General features: G+C 41.8%; 1 protein-coding gene across 1 annotated transcript in view; it reads left to right on the top strand.

The window, feature by feature from the left end:
- ADGRB1 (adhesion G protein-coupled receptor B1) overlaps positions 1-18,659 on the top strand; it is an 819,205-nt gene that overhangs the window by 508,699 nt on the left and 291,847 nt on the right. Inside the window, 2 exon segments of the mRNA XM_077490484.1 lie at positions 14,633-14,735; positions 17,912-17,955. Of these exon segments, the coding sequence (XP_077346610.1) occupies positions 14,633-14,735; positions 17,912-17,955 (147 nt within the window).

The following is an 18,659-nucleotide window of genomic DNA, read 5'->3' as shown; positions in this document are numbered from 1 at the left end:
TCATTTTCTTTCTAGAATGATCTAAAGCCCTCATGGAAAAGTCAACATTTCTATTTACCGTGTACCATGTCACCAGAAGTATGTCGTCACCCCTTTGACCGCACTGACAAGGCTTCGCTAATGAGGCTTTGATAAGGCTGCAATGATATACACTGATGAGGCTGCACTGATGGGCACTGATGAGGCTGCACTGATGATTGGAACTGATGATACATTGTAACCCTACCCATTCACCAAAAAAGTGTAAAAAAAAAGTAAAAATAACAGCAGACAGTTTTTGACAATTCCTTTACTATAAAAAAGAATAAAAAAGAAATGTCCCGCAATGTGAATCCAATCTATTAATTAAAAAAAAAAATAGGAATTGTCAAAAACTGTCTGCTGTCGTTTTTTACTTTTTTGACACTTTTTTGGTGAAGGGGTAGGGGTATAATGTACCCCAATACCCATTCACATGGGGGGGGCCCAGATCTGGGGGCCCCCTTGTTAAAGGGAGCTTTGAGATTCCGATGAGCCCCCCCCCCCCACTTGCAGACCCCACAACCACCGGGCAAGGGTTGTGGGGATGAGGCCCTTGTCCCCATCAACATGGGGACAAGGTGCTTTGGGGGGGGTGGACCCCAAAGCACCCTCCCCATGTTGAGGGTATGTGGCCTGGTACGGTTCAGGAGAGGAGGACCGCTCTCTCCTCCCCTTTTCCTGCAGACTGCCAGGTTGCATGCCCGGATAAGGGTCTGGTATGGATTTTGGGGGGGACCCCACGTCATTTTTTTTTTTGTTGTTGGTGTGGAGTTTCCCTTAATATTGATACCGGATCTGAAGTGTCCATGCTGTATTTTTCAATAAGTTTTATCTATATTTCCGAGACCCGACAATACTTTACAGCGTGAGCAGTTTTAAATGACATTTTTTCCTAATGTTCTAAACATAGAAAAGATGCGCTACTTTACAGGCAGACTAAGGAGACCACCCAGGCACAATATTTAAAGGAATATTTCATTTTTATTGTTTCCCCTTTAGCATTATTAAAATCACTGCTCCTGAAAAAACTGCCGTTTTAAAAATGTTATTTTTGCATTGATACATGTCCCCTGGGGCAGGACCCGGGTCCCCAAACCCTTTTTATGGCAATAGCTTGCATATAAGCCTTTAAAATTAGCACTACTGCACTCCTTACCCAAAACATGCTTTGGCATACTAAGCAGTACTGTTCCTGGTGTGTGTGTGTGTGTGTGTACTGTGTGGCACCATAATCTATTGCCTGGGGGCTCCATAATCTCCTACTGCCTGGGGGCTCCATAATCTCCTATTGCCCGGGGCTCCATAATCTCCTATTGCCTGGGGGCCCCATGAGTTGTCAGTCCGCCCCTGCTCCCATCTCTGTCTCTGACCACATCCCTTCTACTGGTTTGTACAGAGAGCTGTGATACATGATTGGCACAGGGAGGGCAGAGGTTTTTTTGCTGTGTGGGTTGTGGTTGGCAGATTGCCCCTCCCCTTCTCTATGCTGCAGAGCAGTGGTCTCCAAACCATGGCCTTTTGCTTGCCTTTATCTTTTTACTATTTTATTGACTGACACCAATGAGGGGCACGATTCCAACCAATGACACCAACCATGGGGCACAATTCCTTCCAATGACATCAACAATGGGACACAGTTCCTCTCAATGACACCAACAACGGGGGCCCAATGTCTCCAATGATGAGGCACTATTCCACCTAATGACACCAATAATAGGCATTGTTTATTCTCACTGATGCTCGGACATCTTGTACTCCTGTTGGCCACTAGACATGTGCATTCCGTTTCGTTCCGATTCGAAATTCGGACGAATTTTCATTATTCGGACGTTCAGATGCATCCGAATTACCGAATTACAATGCTAACGAATTCAACCGAATTCGGCCGAAATTCGACTCAATACCGGATTCGAAATGATTTCAACATGATTCGACATTATTTCAACCGCATTCAAAAATATTTTGTGACCCGACTTTAGGGCCATGTATCTCGGGGTCACTTGGTGCTAGAAACTCCAAATTTGGATATGTTGTAGTGCTAGTACTATTGTGTTTGCATACCAAATTTGGAGTTTTTAGCACTAAGTGATCCCGAGATACGTGGCCCCAAATTTGGGTCCCAAAATGTCAAGCACTTTTCTGCAGCAGAGAATGACATTTTGCAACCCGAATTTGGGGCCACATATCTCGGGGTCACTTATAGCTAGAAACCCCAAATTTGGTATGCAAACACAATAGTACTAGCAATACAACATATCCAAATTTGGAGTTTCTAGCACCAAGCGACCCCGAGATACATGGCCCTAAATTTGGGTCACAAAATATTTTCGAATGCGGTTGAAATAATGTCGAATCATGTTGAAATCATTTCGAATCCGGTAGAAATATTTTCGAATTTGGTTGAAATATTTTCGAATGTGGCCGATTTTTCGAATTCGGTAGAAAACTTAACGAAATCCGAAAACGAATTTAAGGAAGTTAACGAATATAACTAAACGAAATTAATGAATTAACTAATTAAAACGAAACGAAACGAAACAAATTTTTTTCCTTTTGCACATGTCTAGTGGCCACAGTCTGCCCCCCCCCCGCCCCCCTAAAATCTTAAGGAGAGTCAACTGGCCCCTTCTTTTGAAAGTTAGGAGACCCCTGCTGTAGAGCAACCTTTCCCAAATGTTTAACATGAAATAACTTTTAGATCTCGGTGAACCCTGAGAAGCTCACAGTGTGCGGTGAAATCAGAGGAAGCAGGTTCAGTACAGTAGAGGAGGCGGTACAACTGTTGAAGACCGAAGGGGAGGCTGGAGGTCAGATTTTGGTTCTTTGGTTAGATTGGTATCTAAGGCTTAGCCCCATGTTTTGAGCCACCAAGATGGTGTTGAGTTGTTCTCTGTACGGTCAACCCAGAGGACAAGGGGGCACTCTTTACGTCTAGAGGAAAAGAGATTTCATCTTCAAGTACGGAAAGGTTTCTTCACAGTTAGAGCTGTGAAAATGTGGAATAGACTCCCTGCAGAGGTGGTTCTGGCCAGCTCAGTAGATTGCTTTAAGAAAGGCCTGGATACTTTCCTGAATGTACATAATATAACTGGGTACTAACATAGGTAAAGTTGATCCGGGGAAAATCCGATTGCCTCTTGGGGGATCAGGAAGGAATTTTTTTCCCCTGCTGTAGCAAATTGGAGCATGCTTTGCTGGGGTTTTTTTTTGCCTTCCTCTGGATCAATTGTGGGCATAAAATTGGGTATTTGGATTGTACGATTATTTTTTTATTTTATTTATTTGTTTTTAAGGTTGAACTGGATGGACTTGTGTCTTTTTTCAACCTGACTAACTATGTAACTATGTAACTATCCTCCACTGCCTCCTATAGTTTGACTATGGATCATGGAGGCTTCCTCTTTCATCCTTTTACTGGATATGCTTAAAGTTTCCTCATTTTTCCAGCAATCTCAGAAGTGGGCGATAGGCTTGCGTTATATTTTTTTTCCCGTGTGGAAGCCCCCGGCATAATGGGCTTTTATCTCCATTCAGACCAAATGGACCTTGAAATAAGATGACCACACTTAAGTTGATGTCCAGGCTGAAATATTATCTTATTATTGGCATCTTCTGTGGCCACGGGCTACGGCACTTACTCCACAGTTCCATCCGTCCATCTTAGCCCAGCAGGGGAGAAAAGAAACGGTTAACGCGATGGAACGTGGGTCCATTTTCATGACATTGTAGCGGAGGGTCATTGTTCTTCGCATTGGCCCGGAAGGGTTGACAATAAATACTCCTCACCCCATAGAACCTGGGAGATGAGTGTGGGGGGGGGGGGAGGTGGTGTCTGGGCGGCTGCGCAAGGGGGAGGCGCTCTCCTTGCAGCTTTCCAAGAGGCGCTCTGGGCTGTGCGTTTTGTGAGAATGGATTCTCCGTCTTCCTTTAAGACGGAGGCAGCGGCACAAACATCCCAAAGGCAGAACGCCAAATCTGTTCCGCGCTGATTAGCAGCACTACATCCTCCTCCGGGCCGTGCCTATTTTATTTTTTATTTTTTTCGAAGACCATCTTATTAAAACGCAAACATGTCCCTTTATTCTGCCCAGGCCAATTAGCCGACTGAAATTGCTTTGGCTTATTTTTTTTATTTTTTTTTACACACTAGCTGAAAGCGGGCGAGCAAATAAAGGCAGCGGATTAGGATGATTGCCTTGTTTACTTTGTTACAGAGAGCCGTACGCGAGGAAACTCAACCGATCTGAAGTTATAAAGAACACAGAAGAAACAAAATGCAACACACTTTAATGAGAGTCATACCGGCCGTTGCTAATTATCGTTTTCCTAAACTGTATGTGCTCCGTCCAAAACTGCTCTGACTTTGCAAAGAGGAGCGTCTGTTTAAAAGATTTTTGGCTATATCGGAGAACAGAAAGTGAAAGGATATCTTTCCAATGTAAGAGAAATCCTGCCATGGAAACAAGTGTCCTCTTTGGAAGATTCCTGTTCTTAGAACAACTCAAAAGTTGGATTTTCCTTTTTTCTGTTGGTGATGTGTGATCAGGACAGGTAAAGGGAGGGAACCACTGCCAACAATGAAAACCTGACAGAGGTTCTAACTAGCGATCAGCCAAATGCACCTGGGTGCAGTTCACTTTGTCTTGGTCTCGTCCAGGTCTTGGTCTGGTCTAGGTCTTGTCCTGGGCTTGTTTAGGTCTGACCTTGGTCTGGTCTTGGTATGGTCTTGGTCTGGTCTGGTCCGTTCTTGGTCTGATTTTGGTCTTAATTGGTCTGGTCTTGGTCTGGTCTGGTCTTGGTGTGGTCTGGCCTGGTCTGGTCTAGGTGTGATCTTGGTCTTGGTCAGGCCTAGGTGTGATCTTGGTCTTGTCTAGGTGTGATCTTGGTCTTGTCTAGGTGTGATCTTGGTCTGGTCTTGGTTTGGTCTTGGTCTGGTCAATGTCTGATCTTGATCTTGGTTGGTCTGGTCTAAGTCTGATCTTGGTCTTGGTGTGGTCTCGGTCTGCTCTAGGTCTGGTCTTGGTCTGGTCTTGGTCCAATCTTGTTCTTGGTCTGGTCTTGTTGTGGTCTGGCCTGGTCTGGTCTAGGTTTAATCTTGGCCTTGGTCTGGTCTAGGTCTGATCTTTGTATTGATCTGGTCTTGGTTTGGTCTAGGTCTGATCTTTGTATTGATCTGGTCTTGGTTTGGTCTGGTCTTGGTCTGGCCTGGTCTGGTGTAGTTTTGGTCTAGGTTTGGTCATGGTCAATGGGGGGACTCAAAAGTTGGGGTTTCCTTTATTTTTTTCTGTTGGTGATCTGTGATCAGGACAGTTAAATGGAGGGAATCTCCTTGATGGGAACACTGCCAACAATAAAAACCTGACAGAGGTTCTAACTAGCGATCAGCCAAATGCACCTGGGTGCAGTTCACTTTGTCTTGGTCTCGTCCAGGTCTTGGTCTGGTCTAGGTCTTGTCCTGGGCTTGTTTAGGTCTGACCTTGGTCTGGTCTTGGTATGGTCTTGGTCTGGTCTGGTCCGTTCTTGGTCTGATTTTGGTCTTAATTGGTCTGGTCTTGGTCTGGTCTGGTCTTGGTGTGGTCTGGCCTGGTCTGGTCTAGGTGTGATCTTGGTCTTGGTCTGGCCTAGGTGTGATCTTGGTCTTGTCTAGGTGTGATCTTGGTCTGGTCTTGGTTTGGTCTTGGTCTGGTCAATGTCTGATCTTGATCTTGGTTGGTCTGGTCTAAGTCTGATCTTGGTCTTGGTGTGGTCTCGGTCTGCTCTAGGTCTGGTCTTGGTCTGGTCTTGGTCCAATCTTGTTCTTGGTCTGGTCTTGTTGCGGCCTGGCCTGGTCTGGTCTAGGTTTAATCTTGGCCTTGGTCTGGTCTAGGTCTGATCTTTGTATTGATCTGGTCTTGGTTTGGTCTGGTCTTGGTCTGGCCTGGTCTGGTGTAGTTTTGGTCTAGGTTTGGTCATGGTCAATGGGGGGACTCAAAAGTTGGGGTTTCCTTTATTTTTTTCTGTTGGTGATCTGTGATCAGGACAGTTAAATGGAGGAAATCTCCTTGATGGGAACACTGCCAACAATAAAAACCTGACAGAGGTTCTAACTAGCGATAAGCCAAATTAACCTGGCTGCAATTCACTTTGTCTTGGTCTGATCTCATCCAGGTATTGTCTTGGTCTGGTCTAGGTCTTGTCCTGGGCTTGTTTAGGTCTGACCTTGGTCTGGTCTTGGTGTGGTCTTGGTGTGGTCCGGTCTAGGTTTGGTCTAGTTCTGATCTTGGTCTTAGTTTGTCTGGTCTTGGTCTTGTCTGGTCTGGCTTGGTTTGGTCTAGGTCTAATCTTGGTCTTGGTCTTGTCTAGGTGTGATCTTGATCTTGTCTAGGTGTGATCTTGATCCGGTCTTGGTTTAGTCTCGCTCTGGTCTTGATCTGGTTTATATCTGATCTTGGTCTTGGTTAGTCTGGTCTTGGTCTGGTCAGAGTCTGATCTTGGTCTGATATGGTCTTGGTCTGGTCTAGGTCCAATCCTGTTCTTGGTCTGGTCTAGGTCTGATCTTTGTCTAGATCTGGTCTTGGTTTGGTCTGGTCTTGGTCTAGCCTGGTCTGGTTTAGTTCTGGTTTGGTCTTGGTCAATGGGGGAGAATGTAATAAAAACTATTTCCCATTTTCTAGGCTAATAGGCAAGGGATTGACAAGCGCATGGCAAGGGGGGCTGGCCAATGCCTCGAGGGTCATGTACCAAATTAAAATAAATGTTTAAGAATTCCATTAGGCAGATTTTAATAAAAAACATTACAAATTTAAAATTCTTTTGAATAACATGCCCGGGGAATGTCCAGACCCTACCAGAGAAGGGGGTACATCTGTATGACATATATAACTTTCTATGGCTTTATAACTTTCCCTTACCATAGGTGACAATCTGATATAGGTGTTACCAAAAAAAATGTGTGGGGTTCCCCCAAACAATACGTGCCAGACCTTTATCCTTGATTAGGGTCTGATATGGATATCAAAGGGAAATCCCACAAAAATACAAAAAAGACACATGGTCCCTCCAAAATCCACACCAGACCTTTTTCAGAGCATGCAGCCTGGCAGGCAAAAAGGGCAAAGAGTTTGTGCCAACCCCTTCCCCACCAACCCCTCTTAACCACTTGACGTCAAATCACAGACATGTAGGTGATTGGCTTCAAGTGGTCATGCCAGGGTTATGGCTGCAGCTGTATGCCATAACCTCCATATTTATTTTTTCAGCTGGCAATGCTTTCTCATCTAAAAAGCAATTCTAGCGACTGATGAGCTGCTGGATTGCTTTTACAGACAGTGGGGGGGGGGATGCCCCCAACTCCCGCCACTCACTGGCGCTTCTCCAGTCAGTTTTATCACAGAACTGGCTGGGGACTGGAAGGTCTAAGAGACCGGAAGCGATGTCATCACGTCACTTCCGGTTTGGGCAGATGTAAACACTGCTTTTTTTTTGGAGGGGGGGGGGTTTGTAAATCATGAAATTTATGTTTTTTTTTTTGTTTTTGTTTTTTTTTGTTTTTTTAATCTCATGCTTTCCAGGGTAGAGGAGAGATGTGGGGTTTTATAGACCCCAGATGTCTCCATAAAGAGGACCTGTCATCCCTTAGTTTTATCACAAGAGGTGTTTACATTTCTTGTGATGGGAATTAAAGTGATCAAATAATAAAAAAAAAAAGCAAAAGTGTTAAAAAATAATAATAATAATAATAATATATAAAAATATATATTTTAAAGTGCCCTTGTCCCTCCATAGCGAACGCATATCTAGGTCGCACACATATATGTAAACGGTGTTCGCACCACACATGTGAGGTCGCCGCGAAATGTTATAGCGAGATCAATAATTCTAGCGCTAGACCTCCTCTGTAACTCTAAACTGGCAACCTGTAAAAAAAATGTAAAGCGTCAGCTATGAAGATTTTTAAGTATTGCAGTTTGTCGCCGTTTCACAAGTGTGCGCAATTTTAAAACGTGACATGTTCGGTATCTATTTACATAGTAACATATTTTACTAAAAACTGGGTATTATATTGTGTTGTTTATTTTTTATTTTTTGCATTCAAATTCATTAAAGTGTATTTTTTTCCAAAAAATAAAATATAAAATGCATTTGAGGAACTATATATATATATATATATATATATATATATATATATATATATATTTTTATATATATTTATTTATTATGTTTTTTTTTGGGGGGGGGGGGGGTTAAGTAATATTCTAGCAATAAAATACTGAGAAAGTGTCAGAATAGTCGGGTCTTCTATATATATATATATATATATATATATATATATATATATATATATATATATATATATATATATATATATATATATATATATATAATTTTTTTTATATATTTATTTATTATGTTTTTTTTGGGGGGGGGGGGGGTTAAGTAATATTCTAGAGCAATAAAATACTGAGAAAGTGTCAGAATAGTCGGGTCTTCAGATACTTTGTCAAGAAGAAACCCCCCCATCCCCCCGTTGCGTGACAATTGTGTCAAAATCGCACAGCATTTGTGGTTTAGAATGAATGGCACCTAAACATGTGTTGCGTGTTTTGTAGCGATTTCTATGCGATTTGGAATCGGTAGCGGAGTCGCAGCAATTTGACCAACATTTCCAAGTGTGAATGGGGCCCAAGGACTAGGAAACTGGAAGATGTTAAATTTTTTTTTCTTGAATTGGATACACTTTTATTCTTCTTTGTCGGTTTTGATACATTTTGCACCAAATGAATGAAATCCTTTCCTCTTATCTATTTTTTTTTTTCTCTTATAATCTCGGCATATTTTGCTCTTGTAGATAAATTCTTTCAGATAACCCCCAAAAATTCTCTGTAATTTCCCCTCCCCCCCATTGTAAGCTCTGCACAATTTTGTCGCCGGTTCTCTCCGGTAATGGAAGCCGTAATGGAGGAGAAGTCTTCATCTCCTGCATCTGATTATCAGATGATTGGGATCTCACATCTGAAATATTATTACCGTCTTTTACTGACTTCTGATGTACTGTATGGAGGATGAGGCAGGAATTAGGAGTAATCTGAAGAGCCGCTAATTACAATTCAAAGGGAATTTCAGGTGAAGAAGTAAAATAGACAAAATCAGCTAATACAGGAGATTAAACTGTTAAAGGTGAACTCCGGGCACAAAAACTTTCACTGAAATATATTCTTCAAAGAATATGTAACTGCCCCTTTGTGTGCACCAAATGCCTTTGCAAACCCAGATATTACCTTGTAAAAAGAAGCAGTGACATCATCACTGTGCTGTACATAGCCTGTGCAGAGCGCAGAGCAGTGGGCGGGGCCCAGAGCAAACTACAGGAGGGGGCAGAGACAAGACCAGTCGCCCTGCACAAGGAGAGAGGGCAGAGTCATGGGAGGGGCCAATCAGGCTCCACCCACTGCAGGAGGGGGGGGGTGGTGACAAGACTAATCACCCTGCACAAGGAGAGAGGGCAGAGCCGTGGGAGGGGCCAAGCAGGCTCCACCTACTACAGGAAACTACAGGAGGGGGGTGGAGACAAGACCGGTCACCCTGCACAAGGAGAGAGGGCAGAGCCGTGGGAGGGGATAAGCAGGCTCCACCTACTAGAGGAAACTACAGGAGGGGGTGGAGACAAGACCGGTCACCCTGCACAAGGAGAGAGGGCAAAGCCACGGGAGGGGCCAAGCAGGCTCCACCCACTACAGGAAACTACAGGAGGGGGGCGGAGACAAGAGCAATCACCCTGCACAAGGAGAGGCCCAGCAGCCATGGGACAGAGCCATGGGAGGGGCCCAGCAGGCTCCACCCACTACAGGAAACTACAGGAGGGGGCAGGGACAAGACCGATCACCCTGCACAAGGAGAGAGAGCAGAGACGTGGGAGGGGCCAAGCAGGCTCCACCTACTACAGGAAACTACAGGAGGGGGTGGAGACAAGACCGGTAAACCCTGCACAAGGAGAGAGAGCACAGCATCACAATAGTAAACAATGAGTCACGAATGAAAGCCATTCATAACCGTTCAAATGATTTCTGTTACCGTGATCATCACTGTAACAAGCAGTCATGGTGTTCATTTTTAACCCTAGAATACCCCCAGAACTACTCTGATGAAAAAAAAAAAGAAATGAAAGAAAATGTTATAAATACAAATATTTTTATTCAAATTTTAATGATAAAGTTAGAGAAAATGTAGGGATTTTAACGGTGCTAATTATCAAAAAAATTGAACAATATATAGAGAAAAGTATACAGAACATTAAGTTAAAATTCATAAAGAATAGGATTGTACAATTGTGGTTTGAACTGATCAAAATCGATGGAATAAAGATGGATTACAGCACGTGATCCCAACATGTTTCGCAGGTATGCTTCCTCAGGGGATGTGTGTTTTTCATTAATCCGGGAAGAAAAACTTCTAGTATTGAAAATACAGAAATGCATCAGATTAATTAACAATACATAATAGATAATGACTATAAAAGAAGATACACTGAAAACAGATGCACCACTTAGAAGACGAATTGTATTTATATAATTATCATATGTTTTATATATTTATTAAAAAAAATTTATATATTTTTTACATGCTGTCACCACTCAGTGTCCATGATCACGGCCACATCAGTCATACGATGACGCTGTACTGCACTGGTGACCATTAAGAATGGTCCAAACACCCCCCTCCCCCCCACCCCCCCCAGTTCGGTTCACACCAGAACATACCAAACAGGCAAAAAATTAAACACACACACACGAACACGGTTAAAGTCTATGGGACACGAACATGAATAATCAAAAGTGCTAATTTTAAAGGCTTATATGCAAGTTATTGTCATAAAAAGGTGTTTGGGGACCCGGGTCCTGCCCCAGGGGACATGGATCAATGCAAAAAGAAGTTTTAAAAACGTCAGTTTTTTCGGGAGCAGTGATTTTAATAATGCTTAAAGTGAAACAATAAAAGAGTAATATTCCTTTAAATTTCGTACCCGGGGGGGGGTGTCTATAGTATGCCTGTTAAGTGGAGCGGTGTTTAGAACAGTCCCTACACAAAATGACATTTCTAAAGGAAAAAAAGTCATTTAAAACTGATCTCGGCTGTAATGAATGTAATGGTCTTGGCAATACAGATAAAAGCCATTTAAAAAAACCGGCATGGGATTCCCCCACAGTCCATTACCAAAACCCTTTGGGTCTGATATGAATATTAAGTGGAACCCCAAACCAAAATTAAAAAAAAAAAAATTGCGTTGGGGCCTCCCCAAATTCCATACCGGGCCGTTCAGGTCTGGTATGAAAATTAAGGGTAACCCGAACCAAAATTTAAAACAAAAATTGTGTGGGGGCCCCCCAAATTCCATACCAGGCCCTTCAGGTCTGGTATGGATATTGAGGGTAACCCTGCGCCAAAGTAAAAAAAAAATGATGTGGTGGTTCCTCAAATTCCATGCCATGACCTTATCCGAGCACACAACCTGGCAGGCCACAGGGAAAGAGGAGGGATGAGAGAGTGCCCCCCCCCTCCTAAACCATACCAGGCCACATGCCCTCAACATGGGTAGGGTGCTTTGGGGTAGCCCCCCAAAGCACCATGTCCCCATGTTGATGGGGACAAGGGCCTCATCCAAACAACCCTTGCCGGCGGTTGTGGGGGTCTGCGGGCTGGGGGATTATCGGAATCTGGAAGCCCCCTACCCTACCCATGTTGAGGGCATGTAGCCTGATACGGTTCAGGATGGGAGGGGCTCTCTCGCCCCCCCTCTTTTCCTGTATGTTCCTTACATTGGTGATCAGTGGGAAGAATGTTCCTTACATTGGTGATCAGTGAGAAGAATGTTCCTTACATTGGTGATCAGTGAGAAGAATGTTCCTTACATTGGTGATCAGTGGGAAGAATGTTCCTTACATTGGTGATCAGTGAGAAGAATGTTCCTTACATTGGTGATCAGTGAGAAGAATGTTCCTTACATTGGTGATCAGTGGGAAGAATGTTCCTTACATTGGTGATCAGTGAGAAGAATGTTCCTTACATTGGTGATCAGTGAGAAGAATGTTCCTTACATTGGTGATCAGTGAGAAGAATGTTCCTTACATTGGTGATCAGTGGGAAGAATGTTCCTTACATTGGTGATCAGTGAGAAGAATGATCCTTACATTGGTGATCAGTGGGAAGAATGTTCCTTACATTGGTGATCAGTGAGAAGAATGTTCCTTACATTGGTGATCAGTGAGAAGAATGTTCCTTACATTGGTGATCAGTGGGAAGAATGTTCCTTACATTGGTGATCAGTGAGAAGAATGTTCCTTACATTGGTGATCAGTGAGAAGAATGTTCCTTACATTGGTGATCAGTGAGAAGAATGTTCCTTACATTGGTGATCAGTGGGAAGAATGTTCCTTACATTGGTGATCAGTGAGAAGAATGATCCTTACATTGGTGATCAGTGAGAAGAATGTTCCTTACATTGGTGATCAGTGAGAAGAATGTTCCTTACATTGGTGATCAGTGGGAAGAATGTTCCTTACATTGGTGATCAGTGGGAAGAATGTTCCTTACATTGGTGATCAGTGGGAAGAATGTTCCTTACATTGGTGATCAGTGGGAAGAATGTTCCTTACATTGGTGATCAGTGAGAAGAATGATCCTTACATTGGTGATCAGTGGGAAGAATGTTCTTACATTGGTGATCAGTGAGAAGAATGTTCCTTACATTGGTGATCAGTGAGAAGCATGTTCCTTACATTGGTGATCGGTGAGAAGAATGTTCCTTACATTGGTGATCAGTGAGAAGAATGTTCCTTACATTGGTGATCAGTGAGAAGAATGTTCCTTACATTGGTGATCGGTGGGAAGAATGTTCCTTACATTGGTGATCAGTGAGAAGAATGTTCCTTACATTGGTGATCAGTGGGAAGAATGTTGCTTACATTGGTGATCAGTGGGAAGAATGTTCCTTACATTGGTGATCAGTGAGAAGAATGTTCCTTACATTGGTGATCAGTGAGAAGAATGTTCCTTACATTGGTGATCAGTGAGAAGAATGTTCCTTACATTGGTGATCAGTGAGAAGAATGTCCCTTACATTGGTGATCAGTGGGAAGAATGTCCCTTACATTGGTGATCAGTGGGAAGAATGTTCCTTACATTGGTGATCAGTGGGAAGAATGTTCCTTACATTGGTGATCAGTGAGAAGAATGTTCCTTACATTGGTGATCAGTGAGAAGAATGTTCCTTACATTGGTGATCAGTGGGAAGAATGTTCCTTACATTGGTGATCAGTGGGAAGAATGTTCCTTACATTGGTGATCAGTGGGAAGAATGTTCCTTACATTGGTGATCAGTGAAAAGAATGTTCCTTACATTGGTGATCGGTGAGAAGAATGATCCTTACATTGGTGATCAGTGGGAAGAATGTTCCTTACATTGGTGATCAGTGAGAAGAATGTTCCTTACATTGGTGATCAGTGAGAAGAATGTTCCTTACATTGGTGATCAGTGGGAAGAATGTTCCTTACATTGGTGATCAGTGAGAAGAATGTTCCTTACATTGGTGATCGGTGAGAAGAATGTTCCTTACATTGGTGATCAGTGGGAAGAATGTTCCTTACATTGGTGATCAGTGAGAAGAATGTTCCTTACATTGGTGATCAGTGAGAAGAATGTTCCTTACATTGGTGATCAGTGGGAAGAATGTTCCTTACATTGGTGATCAGTGAGAAGAATGTTCCTTACATTGGTGATCAGTGAGAAGAATGTTCCTTACATTGGTGATCAGTGAGAAGAATGTTCCTTACATTGGTGATCGGTGGGAAGAATGTTCCTTACATTGGTGATCAGTGAGAAGAATGTTCCTTACATTGGTGATCAGTGAGAAGAATGTTCCTTACATTGGTGATCAGTGAGAAGAATGTTCCTTACATTGGTGATCAGTGAGAAGAATGTTCCTTACATTGGTGATCAGTGAGAAGAATGTTCCTTACATTGGTGATCGGTGGGAAGAATGTTCCTTACATTGGTGATCAGTGAGAAGAATGTTCCTTACATTGGTGATCAGTGAGAAGAATGTTCCTTACATTGGTGATCAGTGAGAAGAATGTTCCTTACATTGGTGATCAGTGAGAAGAATGTTCCTTACATTGGTGATCAGTGAGAAGAATGTTCCTTACATTGGTGATCAGTGAGAAGAATGTTCCTTACATTGGTGATCAGTGAGAAGAATGTTCCTTACATTGGTGATCAGTGAGAAGAATGTTCCTTACATTGGTGATCAGTGAGAAGAATGTTCCTTACATTGGTGATCAGTGGGAAGAATGTCCCTTACATTGGTGATCAGTGAGAAGAATGTTCCTTACATTGGTGATCAGTGAGAAGAATGTTCCTTACATTGGTGATCAGTGAGAAGAATGTTCCTTACATTGGTGGTCGGTGGGAAGAATGTTCCTTACATTGGTGGTCAGTGTGAAGAATGTTCCTTACATTGGTGGTCAGTCAGCTCTAGGAACCCTGGTTGGGAATGGTTGGTTTAGACTATATATCTCTGTCTTCTTTTTCTCCTCCATTTTATATAATGGTATCATTTGTAATATTTCCCATTCTTAGGAATGTGACGGTCCTGAACTCCCGGGTGGTCTCGGTGATGGTGAAGCCCTCCCCTCGTGGTACCTCCGTCCCCCTGGACATCGAGTTCTCCCACCTGTACAATGTAAGTAGACGGTTTGTTTTGCTGCATCTGATAAATATCCATCTTGGGAACTCTGTGATGGAACGTTCCGGTGTTTTATGATTCCAATCACAGCTAACGAGCTGAACACACAGAATGAAATCTGATTTCCTGGAGGACGTGTAATCTCTATAATGAGGAATAAATGTCTCTTCATACATGTAATGTGCAGCCAATGAGAACATGGAGATCACTGTACACCTCTGTCAGAAGAGCGTTGGTTTTTTTTTTTTGCTTTCACAGAATGTGAGGTGCAGATATTGGGGTGTCAGTGAACCGTCACCCCGGAACTATCTCTGCATGGGGGGGGGGGGATTCCCCAAATCTCACAGTATAAAGGAGCTCCACAGAAAGCTGTCATTGGGCTCCAGTCAGTGACAGATGAGTCCAAAATTCAGCTCTTTGGTATTAACTCGACTCGCCGTGTTTAGAGGAAGAACAATGCTGACTATGACCCTAAGAACACCATCCCTACAGTCACACGGAGGTGGGAACATGAACACCATCCCTACAGTCACACGGAGGTGGGAACATGAACACCATCCCTACAGTCACACACGGAGGTGGGAACATGAACACCATCCCTACAGTCACACACGGAGGTGGGAACATGAACACCATCCCTACAGTCACACGGAGGTGGGAACATGAACACCATCCCTACAGTCACACGGAGGTGGGAACATGAACACCATCCCTACAGTCACACGGAGGTGGGAACATGAACTCCATCCCTACAGTCACACGGAGGTGGGAACATGAACTCCATCCCTACAGTCACACGGAGGTGGGAACATGAACACCATCCCTACAGTCACACACGGAGGTGGGAACATGAACACCATCCCTACAGTCACATGGAGGTGGGAACATAAACACCATCCCTACAGTCACACAGAGGTGGGAACATAAACACCATCCCTACAGTCACACGGAGGGGGGAACATGAGGCTTTGGGGCCATTTCTCTGCTAAAGGTCCAGGCCGACTTTGCCGCATTGAGGGTCCAATGGACGGGGACCATGTATTATAAGATCTCGGAGGAGAACCTTCTTCCCTCAGCCAGAACACTGAAGATGGGTCATGGATGGGTCTTCCAGCATGACAATCACCCAAAACATACCACCAAGGCAACAAAGGAGCGGCTCAAGAAGAAGCACAATAAGGTCATGGAGTGGCCTAGCCAGTCTCCAGACCTTAATCCTATAGAAAATGTATGGAGGGAGCTGAGACAGCCAAGGCACCTTAAGGATTTTGAGAAAGACTAAAATCCCTCCTGAGATGTGTGCAAACCTGGAGACCACCTACAGGAGACACGTCTGACCTCTGTGATTGCCAACAAGGGTTTCTCCACCAATTAGTACTAAGTCATGTTGTGCTTGGTGATCAAATATTTATTTTACTCACTGAACTCCATTTATAACATTTGTATCATGTGTGTTTTTTTCTGGATTTTTGGTTGATTTTCTGTCTCTATCATATAAAATACACCTCTGATAAAAATGATAGACCCTTCATTTCCATGTTGGGCAAAATGTACACCATCTGCAGGGGAGACGATCGTTATTTCCCCCTCACTGTATATATTTGTAATTATAGTTTAATATTTTAATAGTAATGATAATAATACTGCTAGCAAATATGGATACAAAATAGTAATAAATCTCTCTATCTCTCTATCTATCTATCTATCTATCTATCTATCTATCTATATATATATATAGTATATGATCAAATGCATAATGAAAGCACGGAGATAATATAAATATATTATAATTTCGATTTATTTACATGTTAATATAATGGTATATATTACTAATTATACACTATAATAATAATAGTTAATATATATATATAATTTTTTTATTTTTATTTTTTTATTTTTTTATATATAGATATAGATAGGGGAAGAAAAAAAAATAATAATTAATAATAATACTTTGATATTGTCTTCATGCTACTATTATTTATTTGATTTTCTATTTACCTATCTATTTATTTACAATATTTCAATATATATATAGATATATATAGATAGATAGATAGATAGATAGATACATAGATAGATAGATAGATATAGATAGATAGATAGATAGATAGATACATAGATAGATAGATACATAGATAGATAGATAGATACATAGATAGATAGATAGATATAGATAGATAGATAGCTAGATAGATAGATAGATAGATAGATATAGAGATAGTGAGATAGATAGATATAGATAGATAGATATAGATAGATATAGATATATAGATAGATATAGATATATAGATATATAGATAGATATAGATATATAGATAGATATAGATATATGGATATATATATATATATATATATATATATATATATATATATATAAATATTGTAAATAAATAGATAGGTAAATAGAAAATCAAATAAATAATAATAGCATGAAGACAATATAAAAGTATTATCATTATTAATTATTATTATTATTTTTTTCTTATGTGTTATATATGTGTCTGTGTTACTGACTGATGGAGATTTCCCTTCACTTCCTGTCTAGGCAATCTTTTGTCACCAGAACAGGAAGTGAGGGGGAAACTCTCTAATGGAACCGCGGATGGCAGTAAAACCTTACAGGGGTTCCAATCCTTCTCGAAAAAAAAAAAAAAATAGTTTAAAGGTCGTCTTCATTCTTAAAATGTATTTAATTGTATTACCAATTGAAATGTAGATGAAAGTGGATGAGATTGGCTGTGAAATCTGCGTGTGTATGGCCAGCATGACAGATTAGAGCGACTTCCTTGTATGACGTGTTTCACGGCGGCAGGTCCTCCGCATACATCGGAATGTATATAAAGAGTCGGCAGTTTGGCTCTTCAGTTCCGCAGCCTCCAAGGTCGTTGGTATTGCCGGTCTGTCATTGGCGCGGCGGAATCAATATCTGTCATTAGCTGTACCCAGCGCACGCGGATTATCACCTTGCCCCGGGTGCACAATCCGCGTTAAGTGGAAAGCTGATGGAACTGTAATTTAGTGTTTGCGCAGAATGTAAATAAATAAATAAATAAATCTCTCCCGGCCCCCCCTCCCCCAAACGCAGCTCTGAGCCTAGGCGGGCGGCCAGAGAGACCGTTGCCAAACTTTCCACGCGACAATAACGCTGAATTTTTCTCCCCTTTCTGCAGGCGACCACCAACCACACCTGCATCTCCTGGGACGAAACCGACACGTAAGTCACCCCACCCCCCCCCCCCCGAGCTTTGTGATTCGCGGCTTATCCTTATGAGGCGCTGCGTCAGGGAGTGCGCAGTCATCCGCCGCAGCCAATCAGAATGGTCTCTGGGCTCCTCCACGCTGACCGCGCTGCGGAGCGTGACTTCTGATTGGCTGCTGTGGCTTATTGCGCTCTGCGGTTGTTGGTGTTGTGGAGCCGGCTGAAATATTGTAGAAGCGCTCTTCATTTCTATAGAGATACATTTTATATACATTGTATCATAGGATTATATTATATTATATTTATTATATTATATTATATTATTTGTATCATTCGCTCTTATTCTATTCAATAGAGATACATTTTATATACATTATATCATGGTTTTATATTTATTATATTATATGTATCATTTGCTCTTCTTCTCTTCTATAGAGATACGTTTTATATACATTTTATCCTAGGATTATATTATATTATTTTATATTTATTATATTATATTATTGTACCATTCTTCTATAGAAATACATTTAATATACATTATATCATAGTTTTATATTTATTATATTATATTATATTATTTGTATCATTTGCTCTTCTTCTCTTCTATAGAGATACGTTTTATATACATTGTATCATAGGATTATATTTATTATATTATATTATTGTACCATCCGCTCTTCTCTTCTATAGAGATACATTTTATATACATTATATCA

Source organism: Lithobates pipiens, unplaced genomic scaffold (assembly GCF_037356315.1).
Source record: "Lithobates pipiens isolate NorthernLeopardFrog02 unplaced genomic scaffold, aLitPip1_a1.2 Scaffold_19, whole genome shotgun sequence".
In the NCBI taxonomy this organism is placed as follows: Eukaryota; Metazoa; Chordata; class Amphibia; order Anura; family Ranidae; genus Lithobates; species Lithobates pipiens.
Note: the sequence above shows the minus strand (reverse complement) of the source record. Positions and strands in the feature narration are given on the sequence as shown.